Source organism: Oculina patagonica, chromosome 5 (genome assembly GCF_052425735.1).
Source record: "Oculina patagonica isolate OP01 chromosome 5, crgOcupat, whole genome shotgun sequence".
Taxonomy (NCBI): Eukaryota; Metazoa; Cnidaria; class Anthozoa; order Scleractinia; family Oculinidae; genus Oculina; species Oculina patagonica.
In genome coordinates, this window is record NC_135762.1 from 23,068,542 (window position 1) to 23,084,322 (window position 15,781).

Consider the following 15,781-nt stretch of genomic DNA (forward strand, 5'->3'; position numbering starts at 1 on the left):
TAAATCAATTTCGTGAACGGTTTGCTGGCTTTTTCTAATTGAATTCGAGTCTTTATGCACGTAAAGCCGTTGCATACATTTTTACTAGCATTTAGAATCCAGCCACATGCAGCGTACTTTTATCGGCAGACTTTCTTATAGTTAAACGTTTTTACGACACACAGATATATTTGCACGAGAAAAGGCCGACTAAATTTACTGTTGTCTTGGCGGGAGATGGTTAGGATTTAGTCAGGACGTTTAAGGAGGTGGAAATTGTTTCAATTAAGAAGCAAATGGAAACATTCACAACCTGCGAGTACTTGTTTCATGTTTTCATTTACATCCTCGTACTTATAACATCTTAAGTAATTTCTTCTGAGTCCTGAAACAAAGAGCGGAAAAATCTTAGAAAGCGGAAGACAGTGGAAGCGAAAAAAAAAAAACAGAAAAACCGACAGAAACAAAGGAAAAAAAAAATGAGGTGAATAATTTATTACGGAGAAGATTCACGATCAAAGCTTATAATATGATTTTAAGAGAGAAACTGAATCAGTTTTTCCTGAACCCATTTTTAATCGGGCGTGGCCGATTTATAGTTTACCCTTTGGTCGTCCTAGAGCATAGTCTCCTGTCGGCCAAAAAGACGGGGATAGCTAGGGGTTGCTACAAAACCGCTACGGGTGACGCATACCGCAATGGTTTTCATTTTAGTTTTGACAGGAAATCGTTGCAGGCACACTTGGTCGACTTTTGGGTTAATGTGTAATCAGGTTGTGTTTTTTTGCTTCGGCGGAAGGACAGAGAAAAAAGCTTACGGGGCAAAGTACAGTATGGGGCCCAGTTCTCGGCCACTTTTGACGTAAACTTGTATATCTTACCTCAGAAGAACCGCAGGAACTTGAAATTTCTCCCAGAGCTAGCTACATTATTCAGCTTTTTGGTTAAAGCTATCGACCGGTCAAAAATTAATTTGCCCGAGCAATAATAAAAATAAAAGCTCCATTTGTGGGCCCAGTTCTCGGCCACCTTGGCCCAGTTCTCGGCCACTAAAAAGCTTGTGCGTAATTATCTGTAAAAAAAATGCTCAATTAATTTTCACAGTCATAAAATCACTCTGTAAACCTATTTATGTTATATCGATCCCAAATTATTTTTATGAGGCTTTGTTTTACTTTAGAAAAGAAGGATTTTAACGCGCCTAGTTGCCTATGTGCAGGTTCTGGCAAAACCGCATTGTGTGACCCGTGCATTTAGATGGTTTATTTTGCAGTGAAAAGGTCTTGAAAGATTTAGGTGTTGTAGAAATAATAGACAAGACAAGAGTCAGCTCAAAACTTAGAGATAAGATTGAACTTTATTTTTAAAACATTTATTTCTTTCATTCTGGCAGCAGCAGATGAAATTATATTAAAAACCAAGCGCTAAGCTGTGATAACGAGCAGGGTGGCCGAGAACTGGCAAATACGCAAACGTCGCAAGAAAAAATTTCGAAGTAAATTAAGACCAAAAAATACAACGGTTCAACGAAAAGTTAACTAAAGCAGAAAGCTGAATTATTCTACGTTTCACATGCCAAAAATTAGCTCGTATGGTGGGGGCTTTTGGATAAAATACGAATTTAACTACATCCATGAATTTTAAGGAGCCGTAAACAAACAAATTTTTCGGGAATGCAAATTCACCTACCTCCGCGTAAACTCGACGTGTGAGCTTTCTATATCGAATTGAACGATCAAACTCAAGATACTTAAAGCACATGAATCAGTCTATCGTTTGAAGGAAATACCTTTTTCTTTTAATTCAACTGGAGTGTGAAAAAACACGTTAAACACAAAGTGGCCGAGAACTGGACCCGGCCGAGAACTGGGCCCCATACTGTACTGATATTCACCATTGTGAAATTGCACTTACTTTGACAAGTTAAAGTTATTTTTGTAAATGAAAAAGGTAACGTCATTGATGTCACGCAGTGTTTTTTTTTAGCAAACTAGATGGTTTGCTGGTTTCTGACTATGAATGGGGGTGTGATCTTGCGGTATATTTTTTGAGCCTGACTCCGCCGTAAAACTTTTTTTTTATTTAGCAAGAACTGTGTCGATTTTCATTTCTGAACAATTGGTCGTCAAGTCGTTTGTCACAAAGAGTAGAATGTTTGTACAGCATGTTTTGGAATTATTTTAGATTTGGTTAGTAAGACGCTTCTGAAGACCTGAGCAAAACATTGGGAATGTACAGTATTAATAGGAACTTGAATGGAATTTTTCACAAGTTGGATAAAGGTATCAACTGAAAAAAATGGACTTCAAAATGAGAACTTGGATTTTGTTGTAATTAAATTTTATCGCGGATTGGATGCATAATATCACGGCTTTGAAAGTCTTCAAATAATTAGAAAGGTTCCTTTCTTCCTTTTGATCTTATTGTTATTTTCATGTATTGATTATTCGAAAGTGGTTTTCGTTGATACGAAAAAAAAAACGGGTTTTCACTGAATTGCTTGAAGTATTTTTAGACGTGATAATATTGGCTTAATCAAATTACATTGTGCACGAAATATTTGTTATTCTTTTGTCTTGAAACTTTGAGGAAATTGAAATTTTTGTTTGACAGTAGTGTATGAAAGGCATTTTATAGAACTGAATAAAAAATAAGAAACATTGATAAAGGTTATTTCAAAGATTTATTTTGCCTGATTTTGAAGGGTTTCAGGAGTTTTAAAGAGTGCTGGTAAACGGCTGTATGTTGTTTGTGATTACGGATCTTATTTAGTTTCGAACGCTCTAATTTTTGAAAGGTTAAAACAGGTTAAAACCGGGCGGTTTCATGAGTTTTTTGGGTAGAAAGGTACGGTGGTGGTCAAAAAAAATGTTTAGAAAGGAATGACTGTAGTAGCACGTAAGTCGGAGGTTTGCGTGAGTCACGGGGTATAGTATGCGTGAGCTGGATTTCCGGCGTCATAACGGCATGATTTGTTTACTGAAAGATACACTCGACGTTTAGTTAGCTTAGTCGGCTTGGGAAACTATTTTAAAAATGAATGTTGTAATAGTTAATTAATAGTAATCTAGAATTAACCCACTCTCGATTAGAGTCTGTTCTGGATTCGCGCTACCTTTTCGCCGCGAAGGAATTTTGTAAAACTTCGCTAGTGGAAAGAGGTACTGTAAGAACAGTATCAATAACTCAAAAGGAGGAACTTCTTTGTAGCTCTGAATTAAGACGTATGATAAAATTTTAGAATAAGAAACTTTCGATATATGGTTTTCATATTGTTTTTGTCAATTTCCTTTTGTGGCAGATTTTTTGAGAATCAGCTTTTCTTTCGTGTGATGACAGACACAGGACAGAACGAGAGGTGGATGAGAAAGATGCCGAAGATGAATAGGCACCGAAAAACGACAAGAACCGTCAAGGACTTATCTTTAGAGGGCGGGGAGTTTTGGCTTACTGTATTTCGAGGACTGGACTGGACTAGTAAAACGCGGACTAGTAAAACGCGGACTTGTAAAACGCGGACTAGTATAACGCGGACTAGTAAAACGCGGACTTGTAAAACGCGGACTAGTAAAACGCGGACTAGTAAAACGCGGACTTGTAAAACGCGGACTAGTAAAACGCGGACTTGTAAAACGAGGGCTTGTTAAGCACGGACTTGTAGAACGCGGACTTGTAAAACAAGCGCTTGTAAATCGGATAAAACTAAACGGTTTAGCGAGCGAAACAATTTGTGTTTGAAGCTCTTGTGTGTTTCTTCGACGGCATATTTCTAGCTTTTTTGAGCACTCTATGGTCTGTTTTAGCGTGGAGATGTTTTTGCAGTATAGCACATGTTCGTTCTGCAAACCCCTACTAAAACAACGGGATTGATGCTATGAGTTGTGTGCATATGTTTCTTTCTTTCCACTACTTGACGTCTGTTGAGTGCAGTCGTTTGTATTGCTCGCACGAGGTAGAACGGGGCCCGTCTAGAAATCAACAGTCAATGATAAATAAAGGTGACGGGCCTACACGACTCCTACGTTCGTGACATTAGAATATTTGCCGTTAAATGTTTAAATTCGGTCTTTCGACCTTATTTGCTTCTGACTTCTTTCTGAGGGTACTGTTTTAATTTGGGGGCAGTATGTGGTAAATAAAGGTGACGGGCCTACACGACTCCTACGTTCGTGACATTAGAACATTTGCCGTTATATGTTCAAATTCGGTCTTTCGACCTTATTTGCTTCTGACTTCTTTCTGAGGTTACTGTTTTTTTGAGACATTATGTATTGAAGAGAGCCGTAAGATGATTGTGGCCAAGGAAGTGTCTAGAGGCGTTTTACAAGTCCGCGTTTTACTAGTCCACGTTTTACTAGTCCGCGTTTTACTAGTCCGCGTTTTACTAGTCCAGTCCAGTCCACAAGTTAAAGACACATCAAGACCACCCCACTGTGAATTGCCATAGCACAGACAAAATTATAGTCAATATCTTATATGTTTTTAAGAGAATTACATAAGAACCAAGGCATGTCTTGTCTTGCCTTACATTGACATGCAATAATTTGGAAATACTAAGCTCGTAACAGTTTAAGACAGAATCCATCAGGAATTTGAGTAACATTAATTTTAGTTACGCAAAAATTGAGCACCAGAATAATTTAAATCCTTGTGTTCTTTCATACCTTGTTAAAGGCTTGACATGTGATAACACCAACATAACACCAACAACAGTTCTTTATCAGTGGGGATTGAAGAAAAAAATGGAAACATCATCACACAGTTGACCCCCATGCAAAAACACTCCAGGATGTCCGGGACTGTTTGGTGTCCGTCTGCCAATTTCTAACTTCAAATTCCAATGTTAAATTCACATTAAATTTTCAATATTTCTTAGTTGTCTAAATTTTACTAATTCTTTTAAAAAAACTATCACCTGCCAAACATCCCCAAAAATCACTCAAAAAATTACAAAATACCGCAATACATAGATACATGGGATGAGTGAAGTTTCCTTGGATTCCTTGAAACACCAACAAGATATTTCCGTTTAAGGTGGCTGATAATGGGTTTCAGTATTTCCCAGTCCTTATACTTTGGTTCAGGACTAAAAGCCTTCATCAATTGCTATAACAGTAATGGTATGAAACAAATGTTCAATCATTCATCAACAAGTTGTGATCATTTTCTTGACAATAGTAGTTCCCCGGTAAACAGTTGTAGTACTGTCCCATCAAAGTGCAATGCCTGGAAAATACCGAAAAGCACACGACCTTCAGGTGAAACCGCACCTTACAGTATTACCAATACACTGCACTTTGCTAAGTCTTAAAACTTTACATTTTCTAGTCGTCTACTTCAATCGTTTATTTGTATTGTGTGAAATACATTTATAAATTGAAACCATCATGTCATTAAGTAATAATGCAATCTCGACAACGTTCTAGATATTATATTATGCACACTAATACAGCTCATGCAAGCCCTGTGACTTACACAAACACAGTCGGACTGAGTGCTACTTAAGTAACTGCTTCGTTGTTTCTGCTGTACTGAACCCTGCCTTTCAAGGCAAAGCGCCCGATTTTAAGCTTCTCAAGCTTCTCAATGTTCTTGTTCAAAAATAAAGTTGCCTTGTACAAACTTCCAACTCTAAAAAGAACCTTTGCATGTGACACTCCGTAAAAAATGTAGCAAGCTAGTCAAAATAAAAACAGCGTGTAACGGTTGGACACAGGTCAACTCAATTGCCGGGGCTTAATTTCGTTTCTTATGCAATTTTGTATATTTTATCTTTACCGTCCAGCTAAATTTGATATATCTGCAATAAGTTTATCACAAAGAGAGAAGGTTTTAAAATCTTTTGTTCAGAGTCCGTGCTACCAGCATACACAGTCACGTTCGTCGGAACTCTGAGAGACGGCTTATAATACGGGCTCAAGAACTAAAGTTGCCATGCCCGGTTACAAATAATAGGTTAGCTGACGACTAACAGCAAACATTTGTTTTATTCTATGGACTCCAGTTCAAATATGACATGTTTCACGCCTCGAGCAAACATGAAGTTTTTTGATGGCCTTATGACCCTCCCCACAAAGGACCAGTGATGCGTTGTTATATTTCACGCATTATTTAACACTCGGAATGAAAGATGTTTTTCATAAAGAACTTGTGAGTCTTTTATTCTATAGTAAGCCATCCAGTTAAAAGGCACAATTATGCCAAATTATGTTGTAATCTCAAACCGAACCACTTATTTAACCCTGATATTTTTTATTATCTTTACGAAACGGTAGCTTGCCTCATCAACAGATGTCAAAATTGTTTCACCACGTTTTACAGGCCGTCCTGCCCCACCCAATGTGCTATCTCAGCTTGAGGTTTTGGCCACAAATTTCAAGATAATCTTATATGATCCGAGCTGTGTGTAAAGCTATTCAGTCGGTGTTCAAGGTATTGCAGTCAAGAGCTCTAAAGCTTTACATCTTTTAAGGTAAGACTTTAATATTTTCGACGTGTATGGCATTTTTGCAACCATTTTTTTTTAATGTGTTACTAAAAAGTTACACCTTTTGTGGTCAACTAAAGCTAAGTTTTTATTCCGTCGCTCCCTTTGATTGTTCTTATTTCCTTATTTTACTTAGTGAGGTTCTTTGTTCACGCTACCAGTTCCAAAAAATCTTGAACTGGCTAATAGTTTTGGTGAGAATCTGATTGGTAAAGTTGTATTAACTTGATTTATTGAAAATAAATCTTGATTTCTTTGAAAAATGTTTGTTTTTTGAAACAAAAACCGTTGAATCTTTGAAAATTGAATATTGATTCTTTGATGCAAAAATTGGATTCTTTAAAAATAAAGTCTTATTCTTTACACCCAAACTTGATAATTTTAAAATAAAATGTCGATTCTTTAAAATCATCTAGATTGTTTTTTCAATTTTTTTATTACCCTATTTTTGGGGGTTGATTCAAAAAATCCAAAATTTCTTTTATTAAAAATTAAATATCGATTATTTGAGGCGAAACCTAAAGAAATAATTATTGAAAACAATATCTTTCTTATTTGAGACACAGATTAAAACTCGAATGAGCCTTTTAAAATAAAGTACTTTTTCGAAAAACACAACATTTGAATTTTTTGGGGGGCTTCAAAAAACCCAAACTTTCTTTCATTGAAAATTAAACAACGATTCTTTAGAAAAACCCTGAGGAAATGATTTTTGAAAATGTATTTTCTCAGTTGTAAAACTGTAAGCAAAGGAATGAATAGCTAATGAATGGCTACCTACATGTGAAACTTTCGGATGTTAAAATTTCTACCGTTTCATGGAAAGAAGTCGTGTTATGGACGCGGTATATCAAAAACTGGAAGCATTTAGAGGTCATTTATGACGTACGTGTCAAAATTTACTGATAGCTAAAAAAAGGTCGTAAATTTAACAACGATCTCAGCACATCTATTCAGGCATTTTTGTGGGTCCTGCCTTTTTAAAGCAAGCTTTCACAATCTCAAATCTCTTACCACCACCACCCCCCCCCCTTCTCCCCGCCGCGCTCCGATCTTTTCCCGCACTCCTTATGGAAAGACTCCAACACAAGTTACTGAGAACCCGATCTGATTTTGCAGGACCCCTACTTCACATTAAAGAATGAGTCGATTGATTTTTGTTCCTTTGCTGGTGCTGTGCATCGTGGCTGTTGGTAAGATAACTAATGATACACTTAGCGTCCACAACTTACTATTAAGCCATTAAGCTTCCAAAGCCCTCTTGAAAGTACAATTAAGCGTGAATTTTGATTTCAGGTTTGCAAGTTTTCATTTTCATTTTCTTTTTTTTTTAATTTTGTTCTTCATTTCTGGTTTTTTGATAAATGTCAAACCCTTACTGGTATAAACCCACTGAACATTTACATTGTAATCATGGAATAGCAGGCGCGTTAATCGGCATTTCAAACAACTGGGCTCAGGGTAGGGTCCTCATAGTGGAGCTCCCATACCTAAGCGAAATTGGTAAACCCTTGGGTCGAGCCGAGAAATTTTGGTTATGACATAAGCGTACGCCAGCCCTCCCGTGATCAAAATGGGTGAGGTAAATGTCATCTCTTTTTATCCCTAAATACGGTAACGTTAACATCAGCTTACATCTTCAAGTTTGATATTGGACATCTATGTTATGGTCAATTGACAGGTGTCAAAACAAGGTTTTCGCTGACCAGTATCACATGACCATATCGCAGGCTCAGGTTTAGAGCTCATCAAGGTCGCGGGGTATTTTAAGTTAACCGATGACCAGGTAAAATTCCTATTGGATCGCGGGCTCAAGTCTTTTTCTGAGTTACATTAAGAAAAGCTTTGAGTTGAGGACTGTTTGTTTTATATTGCTGCAACGTTAATCCATATACAAGAACAGTTAAGCAAGTTTACGGTTAGTACTTTGTTCAACATAATGTTCGCTAAGATTATAAAATATTTAACTAGTAGTAGAAATTAGGGGAGTGCGTTCGGTAGGGTGGGGTAATATGGGGGGGGGGGGGGGGAGGAGCAGGGAAAGCTGGAGGCAAGGAGTGAGAAGTATGACATTATGTTTTCATATTCTCTTGATATTTGAGGTCTGTCCATGCAGAAAATGTAAGACATTGCTTTAGGTGATGAAACCTGATCTGCTTGTACCAACCCATCTTTCTAAAGCATAAGAGAAAAATCCCTGTAAAGACTTTTGATTGTGCCAAGCGAAGTGGCTAAAGGTCTTTAATGAATCCAAATAGAGTACAATGTATATCTAGTCTGAGATACTCTGGAAAATGTTTGTATAGTTATTTGTAACATTTACTAACAGTAACAAACGACTTTTAAACTGAAATGTAGCCATTGCAAACATTTTGATACCAGTCCATTAGGAACAGTTTTTTGTTTCCTTACAATCATAAAATACAATAGATGTGTTGAAAGAAATTTTGGGGTTTGTAAAGTAACTCAACAGTAATTTAAAATGACTCAACAACTTGAAATAGTCTGCATTCATCTTGTCAATGCTTAGTGACCGAAGGGAATTTGGTATATTATATAGACTCACAAGTCTGTATGCAAAGAGAAGTTGAATCTGTTAAGCTAAGCAGCTGAGTTGACACATCACAACTCGGTGTCGTCACCGAGGCGAATTGCAGCATCTGTTTCCTAGAAAACAAACCACTACACAGCTTTCTTATTTTCTGATAAGTAGCTTTAGTCATAGATTTTGCTACTGATATTTCGAATAAATAGTTACAACTTCACTTACCTTGGAGAAAACTGCGAAAAATATTCGAATAAGCGAAGGCAAAGGAACAAAAAAAGCACACACGAAAGCACAGTCGAAAGTACTGATGGATTACCAGCTCTGAGTCTGTTATCTTTTCACCGCTGTTGTTGTGTTAGCGAGAAGCAATCATACAACTCATCATGATCATACAACTTTCGGGAACTTTCCACGAACGGCCACTATTTTATCGACGTTCGGTGGCGGACTCAAACTCTACCGCCCTAGAAAAAACCCTGTTATGCTTTCCATGTTATTTTCGGTATTATTTTAACTTCGGCTTCAAGTTTCGGCCATTTCTTCAAGCAAAACAAGTTTTAAGATTCCAAAATCGACGCCATATTGTTCTACATGGGATCCAGGCTACGGTCGGCCAGTCGACCCAAGATGGCATCCAAAGCTCAAAACCACGCAGCTTCAAAGATACCCACGTGACTGAGTTCGGAAAAACGACGCGATTAGTATGCGTTGTCCTTCGTCGAACGCAAAAAAGGTTGAAAGGCTAAAATATGTACAAATAAAACCGAACGTTTTCGACTAAAAGTCATCAACATGACTTTTAGTCAAAAACGTTTCTAGATTCGGCAAAAGGCACAAACAAAATTAAATACTGCCCCGTTTCAAATCCTCTTATATACAAAAAGCACCCTGCCTTAACGCCTTCAATCTGGTCAAGTATTCTTTACGGATGTCGCACCTTAACACAATTAATTTTTCGAGCGACCCTCAAAGACAAGAAGTAAACACAGGGCACGGAAAAATTTACTAGATTACAGATTACCTGTTTTGAGCTTCCAAATTTTAATGGCGCTCCAGGCAAAAGTTAATTTTTACGTGTTTTTTTTTTCGTTCCAGGACAATGCGGCTCTCCAGTAGCATGCAGTTCAAAGAACAAAGACACCCAATACAAGGATGGAAAAACTGCCGGTGACAGCGACTGGCATTACGAGACCGCAATAGCATTCCCGCCGGATCCGTATGATATTCCCGCTAAGGAAGTGAAATGTAGAGAAAGGTGTGAAGACGTGTGCATCAAAGAACAGGAGGGTGGAATATATTTTTATAAATGGCCTGGTTGTAAAGCTTTCTCGTCTTATGCTAACAGAAAGGGAGCCGGGTGTAATTGTTGGGGATGGGACACTGAGCCAGAGTGGTACGACGATTCTGGGTACCGCTCCGGTGTGTGCGTGAGTCAGTAATCTAGATCCGGTCGGATTGGCTAAACGCAAGCAATGTAATCTAGTAACACCCACCTTCAGTACCTCAGTTTGTTAAACGTGGGCCAAGCTATATTTTCATGTAAATTACATGGATAATAAAAAAAAAACTGTAGTTGGACAAGAATGTCGTAAAATTTGCTTTCATTTTTCTTTACTACGATCTCTGAAAATAAGGCTTGATCTACCCGGTGACAATCTTCATTTTGAGTTCCCCGTGTGGGGGAACTCAATTGATTCTGCTCCACCAAAGGTGGCATTTTCCTAGAAAGGCACCCAATGTAGATTTTTAGCTTTTAGCTAGCAGTTTTGGGTGGATCCGGAGTGAAAATAATTCTTGATCTACGTGGTGGCGTTTGAAAATCACAAGAGTCAAAATTCTTCATTTTGAGTTCTCCGTATAGGGGAATTTATTTGATTCTGCTGCACCAAGAGTGACCATCAGGCTGAATTCGCTTGGTGGAATTTCCCCAGAGAGGCACGTCCGTACCCAATGTAGATTTTTGGTGGATTCAGAGTGGAAATCATTCTTGATCTACGTGGTGGCATTTGGTATCACAAGGGGAAAACATCTTAATTTTGAGTTATCCGTGTGGAGGAACTCATTTGATTCGAACAAAACCACACATGAGGAGATAATCAAAATCAAACCCTGAAAGAATAATTTGCATAGTTATTAAGAAAACGACTGTCTTTACCCCCTAGATGGGGTGCTAGTACATCGCAGGGTTAAGGCCAAGATTGACTTGACACTGTCAGAACCGAATCTTCTGACCGCCACAGTCTGACATTCACAGATCCATTTAGCTAGAATAATCTACCTTAGAATGAACTAGAAAATGGCGCAAAATTCGATTCTCTCGAGCTGAGTCCCGGATGCAATCAAGACTCCGTATCTTCGCAGCAGGTCATGATAATCAACAACCTGTTCATCTCTGGAAATGAGGTCAGAATAAAGGATATTCTCTCTTGCCATGCAAACTGTTTAATATCAAGATTGAATTCTTATTCCTCAAATCAATTGCTACCCGGCTCGTGAAAAAAAAAAAATTCCTCTCCACCTAATACACAATACATCTCCTGAAAAAATTTAAGTAAATCACAATGTTGTTTAGGAGATCGACGTCACGGTGATTCAGGTAAGAAGCTGGTTAAGTTTCCTTTGCCTGAGGGATGATTCTTATAAGAACCTATCAGCTACTTACACAAATACCCGGGGAGGGGGGGGGGGCACTCAAAAAAGTTTTATACGGGGAGGCTCCGCCCCAAGCTTTTAACCCTTACCCTTTTATATACCATTTTGACAGAAATTGTACCCCTTTCGTACACCTTTTACTGAAAAAAGTACCCCTTTCATATACCTAAAAGACATGGCATAGACTTAGAACAGGACGTTTTCTTGTTATTTTTATGTAGCGCTCAATAAATTGAGGGTCTCAATGGGGTTAACCGTTAGCCGTAAAACGGCCAAAAATTTAGCCGTTAGGCGTAAAAATTGGAAAATTTTAACCGTTAGCCGTAAAATATGTTAACCGTAAAAAACCGATCAGTAATTATAAATAAACCAAACTAGTTCACTTCATCGTCCCAGAATGGTCCTAAAACCTAAAAAATGTTTTTCAATAACGGAAATTAATTTTTAACTTTTAAAAACAATGAAAATTAACTTTTAACTTATGTTAACCGTTATGGAAATAAATTAACCGTTAGCCGTAAAAAAGCCAAAATTTTTACCGTTAACCGTAAAAGCCACCACCCCATTGAGACCCTCTAAATTGAAATAATACAGCCATAAAGTGCGTCTGTTCGAAATATTTTAAAAACCTTAATGACGGATTTTCATACCCTTTCATATACCAAAACTTGTGAAATCCCTACCCAAATATAAATTTTGGCTGTTCAAAAATCTGGTATAATCCGTGACATAGCCCCTTTAATGAGCGAAAGTAGTGTGTGATTTGTTCTGTTGCGAAGAGTTACCGCTTCATAGCATGTGTTAAATCTGCCGAAATATTTACCAAACTATTAAGGTCTAACACATATTTCAATTGCTATAACAAATTTATCGTGGTGAAAAATAGTTACGCATGTAAGTATCTCAGTTGTTTTAAATTTCCTTCTTTATTTCCTTAGACATTTCTCGCGCTCTAAAAGGGAACACCGAACAACACTTGTAGCAGTTGACAGCTCTACTTATAATTAGTAGAAATCCGAACTCCACAGTGAAGCATGGCCCGTGCTCGATCGATTCTTGTTTTCATTCTGCTGTTGTCCATCGCAGATATTGGTAAGATCACTATAAAGGCGCATTTCTTTTGAACTGTTCAAAGATAACCGTAGTCCAGTCCCTGAACTCTCTCTTCCGCGCGCCCTTTAAAAGGGGTTGAACCCAGGCGCGCGAAGAGAGAGTCTCTCTCTTCGCGCGCCTGGGTTCTATAAAGGGCGCGTGGAAGAGAGAGTTCGGGGTCTGGACTGGACTGGTCTGGATAAGAAAACAGTGAAACGTACGGCCGGAATAATTTGTTTTTGCCGGGGTCTTGGGTACTAATTAAAAAGTAGCCTTTGCAAAATAACGCGAGTCACTTTAGTCTAGAAACAGACAAGTCAGGACAATCTTTAGATACACCAAATTGAAGAAACATTGACCCTGTGAAAAGCATAAACTATGAACGACAAGACTGAATGGGACAGCATTGGTAAGCCGCTTAGTAATATTCCATTTATTTAAAATCATGATATTTTCTTTCTAGAGCATAATTTAAGCAACCTGTTTCATTTTACCATTGGGTCGTATACCGTATTTTCTCGATTAAACGCCCCCGGCGTTTATTTCAAACTTGGCCTGATAGAGCCGGCGTTTATTTGATTCCAGCAGTTTATTCAAGCCCTTTGTTTCTAAGAAATGATTTTTATTCACTCTTTTTGACAGCCACATATGTAGACATTATTTTCAAAGCATATCAAACCTTGAATAGATGTCTAAGGGGTTTATTTTCAAATACAACTTGGAAACCCGTCGTTTATTCGGGGCCCTGCGTTAAATCGAGAAAATACGGTAGTTCATGGTTTATGCTTTTCAACGTTTCTTAAGTTAGGTGTATACACGATTGGTTAGAGATCATCATTACCCCCAGTACGTAAAGCTAGAATGAAAAAATGCTGATATGATACAATGTGCTGCTTTACATGATTGGCGTGTGGGAATTCGATTTTTCATGACGGAAATAAGCTTTATTGCACTATTGTGGAAACATCAAATAAGATGATAACTTATGATGGAATTCTTCTCAGAATGAAACTGCGTTCAACTTAAACTGTCAAAGTCGCCATTGATAGAATGTCACTCAAAAAAGTTCAAAAGAGACCGCACATCAATGGACTGATCGATAGACACAGACAAAGCCAGGTATGAGGGGTGGGGGGGTGCTGACAATCCAAAACAGGTTAATGCATGTGTTACAAACTTTAGGCGGAAAAGATAGAGGTTGCTGGTATGCCAATGTTGCTACTTTTACCTTCTTTTCTGTCCAGGTCAAAGCCAACGTCAAATGGAAGTAACATGCAGCACTAAATTTGCAGAGGTAGAATACACCGAACGAGACAGAACCGCATCTTATAACAACTGGAAGCATATAATAAGTGTAATATCGACAGACGCCTTGACACGAGCTACAGATTGTAACGATAAATGTAAAACTTACTGCTTCGAAGAAAGGGCGGATGGAAATAGCTGGCCTGGTTGTGCTGCTTTCTCGTCTTATGTTAACAGTAGCGGCAAGTGCTGGTGTTATGGATGGGACCACAACCCAGTCTGGTATCGAAGTACGGGTTATCTGTCTGGCTGGTGCTATGGTTACGCTTGGAAACAAGGGTAATATCCCGGACTGGCTTAACACTGACATATGCGCCATAACCTAGTGCTTCTTTCACCTCAATTATTTTTTGGGTGAGCACGTAGATGTAATATTTACAATTAAAAAACGTCAGTGGAATAAAAATAATCATAAAGATATGCTGCTGTTATTTGCTGACTTGATCGCAAAGCACTATAAGCCAGCTAAAGTGTGTGATACGAGACAGATAATTAAAACATTGTAAGGCCGTGCAAGCGGTGGGTGTAGCCTACGAGCAGGCTGTCTACTCGGCGGAAAGAAAACGAAAACACGTTTTGCTCAATGTAAAACAACCACTTAAAATGTGGTCACCAAACACTAATGGCTAAATGAACAGTACCGCACATCAAACCGTAAAAGAAAAACAATACATACTGAAAAAAGTTGTCTATAGGCCTAAACGGTTTTGTATGACGGCGCCTAACGCCGTTTGCCATAGCATCAGTTTTAGCATGGAGCGAAAAGGAATATCCGTACCCCACGGGATGGATTGCTGGCATATCGCAGGTAAACCCTCTAGCATTTTTGGGTGGGTAGCTCTGACAACTCGCTGGTACCCATTTACCTTAGTACCCACTAAACTTTATTGAAAAAAAAGTTTTTTCAGAATCATCCTTAGAATGAAATGGCGAAAAACTCGATTCTCCTGAGCTGAGTCCCGGATGCAATCGCAGCAGGTCATGACAATCTACAACCTGCCCATCTCACAAAAATTGATGTCAGAATAACGGATTTTTTATTGCCATCTAAACTGTTTAATATCACGAATTTCTCATACCTCAAATCAATTGCCACCTCGTAAAAAACGTATTCAAAAAAACCTCTTTCCACCTAATACACAACATATCACCTGAGACTATGTTGGCTTAGAGATCGGTGTTACGGTGATTCAGGTAAGAAGCTGGTTATGTTTTCTTAGGCTGAGGGATGAATCTTTTAAGAACCTATCAGCTACTTACACAAATAAGTCACATCAATTTAATTGACGTAAGAATTCCAAACAAAGACTTTTGAAAGAACAAAGCACTTTTATATCAAGCCAGAAAAGATAGGCACGACCAAGGTACGATCCTCAGGTTAGTGAAAAAAAAAAAGAAAATTACCTAACATATCTTACGGTTCTTTCTTTTACTACGGTTCTTTTGTGTTTGTTTCAAAAAGGAACTCATATTCTTATTATAGAATCTTTAAATCTTGTGTTCTAATTTCGGAGTCTTAAAGCTCTGCTCTGATACATAGTAAGGCTTCACTTTATGCCATTTTGATTTCGTTCTCGGACTCTTTCCATCGAATGAGTTAATGATCACGAGGGCAAGAACAATGAACCAAGTTGTTCCGAGTACAGCATTGAAATAAATTAAAATTACTTTCAAGAATATTTTTTGTTGATAAAAAGATTTTCGCATGAGTGTATCTC

General features: G+C 38.1%; 2 protein-coding genes across 2 annotated transcripts in view; one reads left to right on the plus strand and one right to left on the minus strand.

Moving 5' to 3' along the window:
• The window catches only part of LOC144653361 (uncharacterized), a 94,398-nt gene that overhangs the window by 37,385 nt on the left and 41,232 nt on the right, over nt 1-15,781 (minus strand). The gene's annotated exons all lie outside the window — the stretch shown is intronic.
• On the plus strand, nt 6,379-10,586 carry LOC144653430 (uncharacterized). Its single transcript, XM_078513418.1, has 3 exons — nt 6,379-6,451; nt 7,586-7,659; nt 10,110-10,586. The coding sequence occupies exons 2-3, from the start codon at nt 7,608-7,610 to the stop codon at nt 10,451-10,453; spliced, it is 396 nt and encodes a 131-aa protein (XP_078369544.1). The 5' UTR covers nt 6,379-6,451; nt 7,586-7,607; the 3' UTR covers nt 10,454-10,586.